The sequence below is a fragment of the Camponotus floridanus genome, unplaced genomic scaffold, assembly GCF_003227725.1.
Source record: "Camponotus floridanus strain SB8 unplaced genomic scaffold, Cflo_v7.5 scaffold1, whole genome shotgun sequence".
In the NCBI taxonomy this organism is placed as follows: domain Eukaryota; kingdom Metazoa; phylum Arthropoda; class Insecta; order Hymenoptera; family Formicidae; genus Camponotus; species Camponotus floridanus.
The window spans coordinates 3228214-3234762 of record NW_020229214.1 but is presented as its reverse complement, the minus strand read 5'-3'; the positions used below and the strand labels follow the sequence as shown (position 1 = coordinate 3234762).

General features: G+C 26.6%; 1 protein-coding gene and 1 pseudogene across 1 annotated transcript; both read left to right on the top strand.

The window, feature by feature from the left end:
- The first annotated feature begins 645 nt into the window (after nucleotides 1–645).
- LOC112637592 lies at nucleotides 646–3803 on the top strand (annotated as a pseudogene).
- A 1126-nt stretch (nucleotides 3804–4929) lies between these two features.
- Nucleotides 4930–6188, top strand: LOC112639991 (trypsin 3A1-like). The gene is made up of 4 exons (XM_025415621.1): nucleotides 4930–5003; nucleotides 5068–5150; nucleotides 5331–5595; nucleotides 5902–6188. The coding sequence occupies exons 1-4, from the start codon at nucleotides 4947–4949 to the stop codon at nucleotides 6184–6186; spliced, it is 690 nt and encodes a 229-aa protein (XP_025271406.1). The 5' UTR covers nucleotides 4930–4946; the 3' UTR covers nucleotides 6187–6188.
- The last annotated feature ends 361 nt before the right edge of the window (nucleotides 6189–6549 follow it).

Below are 6549 nucleotides of genomic sequence, written 5' to 3'. Positions count from 1 at the left end.
ATATTTTTCTTACAAGTATTAACAATTGTTAGATAATATTCTGATATGATGATATATCTAATCAGTCAATAACCTTTTACAACAAAATCTAAAACATAACAAATACAAAGAATATCTAATCTCACCTTTCTCATTAACACAATAATTATCGGAATATGAAAGTCAATTTTATGAAGAAAATAATGCATTCTAACTAATTTTAGACCAGTACCTGTGCATGGAATTGATTCCTAGCAAGCTGCTACCCAGACTGGCGTCCCGATCGTTGTGGTGCATGAACGCAGGCGCCATTTCGCTTGATGCTATACATATAGTTCTGTTATAGCATTGTCAAATATCAATAATATGTATTGCAGCACTATAATATGAGAATGTTAGTTTTATTTTTTTTCGTTAATTTTTTACAAAAATTATAAATGTTATTATACTAGTTATTATTTCGTATAATCTCGAATATAAATTTTGTATTATACTTCAATACTTTGTCTATGAGACAACACGTATTAATGTCTGCTTGAGTGCATAAATTTTAAGGTTTTATGATGTATGCTGACATACGACTTACAAAGCGATAAATAGAAATAAACTTACAAGAAATATTTTGCTGTTCTGGATGAAATGCATCACATATTTGAGAGAGATCGTACAAACGGGCTAGTTATTTGTAATTAGTTCAAACATGCGATGCAAATTAATAACATTTTTTCTATTCTTCGGTAAGTATATAAGGCAAAAAATATATTATTTAATTCAATATCAATAATAATTAAATCGATAATCAATAATCATTGTTGTACTTCTATAGAAACTACAATATCTTATGTGACGGCGAAGCGTATTTATTATGATAATGTTAATGCGTGGACAGGATTTCAAAAAAATCAATCGGATGATACGTCATTCGTTTTAATAAATCCAAAACAGATTCAAGATGCGGAAACAACGATAAAACATTTCCTGACAAGATTGACTGGGCCAATTGATCATCCAATAACGTTAAGAATATCATCTTCTAATGGAGACAATTTGCAAAATACGATTAGTGATATAAGCAAGATTATACGAACAAAAATTATGGGGTTTGCCCGAGCTAGTGGATTAACTACATCAGTTCGTCAATTCGAACAAACACCATGGAATTCTACAATCTCTGAAAATTGGTTTACCGAAAGTTTGGTTCAAGGATCACTTTTACTATGTGATGTCGTTAGAATAGGAGAGAAAGTTTGGTTCACGATCGATCGTTATTTCAATAGGTATAATGTGACTTTATACGAGCACAAGGTAAGTTTGTATTTAAATAATAAATTATTTTATGTGACATATTTTATAAATATGTGTGATGAGCTATATTTCTCTTTTAAAATAAAATATTTAATATTATTCTATTCTATGCATGTTGTAAGGAAAAAAAACATGTAATGCTTCATGGTAATAATTTATTTTTTCAAGAAGCATTATATTTTTTTTTCTTACAACATACATAGAAAAGAATAATATTAGATATTTTATATATGTATATATGTATAGTTTTTTAAATTTATTTCATACATATTTATATATTTATTTATTTATTGAAAAATATGTATATATAAATTTTTTTGTTAGGAATTATTACCACGCAAAACGATACAAAGCTTCAAGGTTCTAAACATTATAAACGATGCCGCTACATTTAACGAAAAATTATTCAAATGTTTATTGTCGGTAAAGAAAAGAAGAAATCTTACATTTGGTTATCTTGCTCAAACTCTCGTAAACTTAATAAGAGATTCACCTAGCAGTAATGTAAAAACTCATAAGTTCAATTTAGAATCAACATTCTCCTATTTTACACTAACTAATGATACGGCCAATGAAAAATTGTATGCTCTACTTTGTCATTCATTGATTAAAAAAGCCAATGATCATGACAATTGTATCAAAGAGTTGCAATGTCTCATAGTTTGCGCGTTATCATCGAGGCAAAACTCGCGCGAAATAATCGTTCATCGTACACTTTTTGCCGAACCATGGTTAACCGCTATTGAAACTCTAAGTGATTGTAAAACTTATATTAATGAAGATGACAGCGCAAGCATTCTCTGCAATTTCGATCGAAAATTACCAAGGACTACGACGGGACGAGTAAATTATATTTACGAAAAGATTCTGGGCCGTCGAATATCTAATTCTGTTCGTCGTGTCGCAAATGAATTCGGAAACGTTCTCTCTCGAAACAGATGGGGAAGACAATTTATATATGACGTGTGTCAGTATTTCATGATTTACAATGAAGGTCGCAGAAAATTGAATACGCTTTCGAAAAATTATATTAAAGACAAGAAAACAGCTATAAGGTAAATGATAACTTTTAATAAGTCATATAATGGACACAGTAATAATATTCGCTATAAATGTATACTGAACAAATGCAAATCAGAAAAATATATTAAAATAAATTAAGTGGCTATTCTTTCAATAACTATATCAATTATTATTGCATCCCATTATATGTCTGAAAAAATATCAATCAGATAAAAAATATAGTTTTTAAAAGTAATAAGATAAATTAATTATGTTGCTTGTTTTAATATTTTTTAATTAATACTTTCTTATAATCTCATAAATATAATAGTTTAATAATTAATACATTATTAATTCTGCAGTACAGAATGTACTACGTCAGTTTTAATCATATTATTTTTCACGATAAAATTTATGATATTTTAAAAAAATTACGATATGTGTAATTTTAAATTTAATAAATTTAATTATGCACTTATTTATAATTTTCTTTTTAGATACAAAAAAATATCTGTATCATTGGATCTATATAAAAAGGGAGTATTAAAAAAAACGATATTTGCGATTGGTAACTTCCATCGTTCCATGTTAGCGATGGAAAAGTTCCTTGTTCAAGATATTAGAAATTCTTTCAAGGAATCATGGCAGACTCAAATCCTTGTTTGCTTGTCTAAATGGATGACAAAACTTTTAGAATTATTCGGATGCGCAAATTTGGATGATTCAGATATCGATATGTCAATTTCTACTGATGTTCCATCGATTAATATAACAGATTCAGATGACTCAATGATAGACAACGATATTTATGATAAAAATAATGAAATTAAACATCTTGTAATATATCGCAGAAAAAATCGTTAGTACTTACTTTAATTATTATATATTTATATTAATTATTATGAGAAGAAAAGATATGTGTTTTATCTTATAAATAGTAATTCCTTAAATAAGTAAGTTCCTTTGTTCTGTTTAAATTTGTTGTTTTGTTTAAATTTGTAAAAGAATCTAGAAAACTAATAGTTCGTATTGCTATCAAAAGTTTTTATAAATTAATTATATATATATAATATTATTACAGAGATAAGAAAAGAGACTAATGAGGCCTTCGATAAATTAATGCGTTTCATGAATTACGTAAATAGAGTGCAAACCAGAAATAGTAAAAGCACTTTAGCAAATCTTGCAAATAATTTGTTATTGGTAACTATGTTTATGGAAACTATTAGTTTTATTTCTACATTGTTCTGTTTGGGAGAACATAAAGATGAATCTAATTTTGAAGAATTGGAGGGAGAATGAGTTTTAGCCATCTGAACGTAGATTATTGCTTTTAATTAATTTTACAAAACTTGATGTAATTAAGAATCTTCCTTCTTTGATATTTGAAGCTTCCGAGGAAATCATTGATATGATGATTGTATATGAATTTTATCATAAATATATCTATAAATAAACAATTAAGTTTCTTGATTTAATAAAGTATTTTATTTGTGAAATCAATATTACAGCATTAAAAACATATATATATATATATATATATATATATATATATATATATATAAATATATTTTTTTTTTTGACAAAAATGTGCATATCTTTTATATATATATTTTTTTAAATATATATACTTTCAAAACAAGAAAATTAATTATATATGCACTAAGTTAATTATCAAAATATAAACGAGAATTAAAATAGAAAGAAATAAAATTTTAAATTTATATTCTTATTAAAAAATCTTTTGTCTTTAATTTTTTTGCATGTCTTATTCTGTAAAAATGATATTATTTTTTGTAATTCGACTTTTTTATATCGGGTAGATAATATAAATCACATAAATAATGTAATAAAATTTTTTGGACTTTAAGCTTATAAATAATGTAAGTGTAGAAAAAATTTTTAATAATAAAAATTAATAAAAAAAATTTTCAAATAATAATTTGTATCATTTATTATACAATATTACTTTTTGAAAATGTATTAAATCTAAGTTTAATTTTTATTTAAATTTATATATATGTATGTATATATATATATATATATATATATATATATATATATATATAATAGTTACATTTACATTATCTAAAACACAATGACAGCTTTATAATCCTCGAAAATAGAATATTTTTGAATCTTTACAATAAATCTACTGGCCGCTTATAAGTACTGAGCTTCCCATGATAAGAAATAATAAATTTTAAATTATTATTTTACAACACTTACATAAATCATATTAAGCCTTCATTGTTATGATATCGTAACTGCGATAGTATCAATATCTGTTTCAGTTAAATATCCACGGAATATGTCGTGTTTGAAATTTACAGTCGCGATAAAATGGATCGTTATATTTTACATATATTCGTTCACATTGTATCATGACACAGTCAGTAAAAATGCGCGGAGCAGTCATTATTCTCTATTTCGCTGGTATGAATAACTATGTACATTTTACAATAGATGAATGTTGATTAATTTCCTTTGTTATCAGTAATTATCAGATATTATTATCGCATAATAGTATTAAAGCAATAATTAAATGACATTTAGTCTCATTATTCTCAATACGAGCCTTAGCCACACGTTATTTATCATTCTCCATGCATATTCTAGGTTTCCTGATTAAAACATCGAGTGAAAATGCAACGCATAAAATGCAACCAAAAATTATTGGAGGACAGCCAATTGATATAAAATATCGACCTTTTATGGTTAATATCATTTTTTACCTATACTTATCATTTGTTTATTTCAAGAATAAAACGATATTTGCAGCTCTCTTTACATGATTCATATGGATTCCTGTGCGGTGCTAGTATATTATCGAGGACATGGGCTATCACTGCTCTCCATTGTTTGTAATAAGATTTTAACATTATAATATATTATTGATTTTAAAATAATTGTAATTAAATTTACACTTTTCTCATTAATAAATTTATGTTTATTTATTATTCAGTTACTTTTCCATTAACATTTATGAATTAAAAACTGTAAATTAATTTTGTATAATTTCGATATTTTGTATTGTTTTTTAGAATTCCGGTATCATCATCACAGTATTATGTACGAGCTGGATCTAATAAAACAGACAAGGGTGGATCTCTGCATAAGGTGACAAACATTTATATATACAACGCTACATATCACAATTGGTTTTCGACATTCCATCACGATATCGCGCTTTTTGAAGTGAAACCATCATTTCATTTTTCGAGAACTGTCCGACCGATTCGTTTACCGAGATCAACCTCCAGTTTACAGCATCAACTCTTAGTTTGTGGTTGGGGAAATACAGAAAAAGTGAGTAAATTTAATTTATATATATATATATATATATATATATATATATATAATATATAAGGATTTAAGTAATCAACGTTCTTAATTTGATTGAATGTTGTTCTAATTAGACATTGTAATTAGACATTTTTAAAATATTTGCAGAACATTTAAAAAAAGATGTTTTTTTTTAATTTTTTAATATTATTGGATTTTTTATTTATTAATTCATGCTATTATAGTATTTATTAATTCATGCTATTATTTATTAATTCATGCTATTATAGTAGTAATAATGTACATAATGCGATTTAATGCAATTTATAGGAAAAAATAGCCGTAACTCTTATGGGTGTTTACGTAAATTACGTTCCGTTTGAAACCTGCATTAAGGTTTCTTCTGATTATGCAAAACTCGTAAAAAATGATTATCATCTGTGCTATGGAATTCGAGGAAAAGATGCCTGTTTCGGAGATTCGGGAGGAGCATTGGCTAGTAAAAAAACAATTTATGGTATCGTCTCTTTTGGTCATGGTTGCGGACTTGTTCCTGGCGTTTACGTTAAAATATCGTTTTACTTGGATTGGATTAAAGCTGTTACGAATTTGTGATCGCGCATGTATTATACATATTCAATGGCTTCAATGATTCACCTTATTAGTTTCTGTGTTTTAATTTCTCACAATTTTAATTGGTTAGCTATTAATAATAATTATTTATAATGAAAAATAAGTTATGCATTTTTTTTGCATTTGTGTTGCAATTTGTGAATATACAATAAAACCGAAATGATTATTCGACACGTCGCGCCATTGAAAGCCTCATGTTCTTATCCGACAAGTTGAAAGTATTGTTTTCCAGAGAATAGGCACAAAAGGCATATCGAATCACGGAGTCGTGAACCCTACTGTGTTCAGGTTCGATGCCTGCAGGAAATCCACCACACACACGTGCTGCGCAAGATCGTCGCGCAC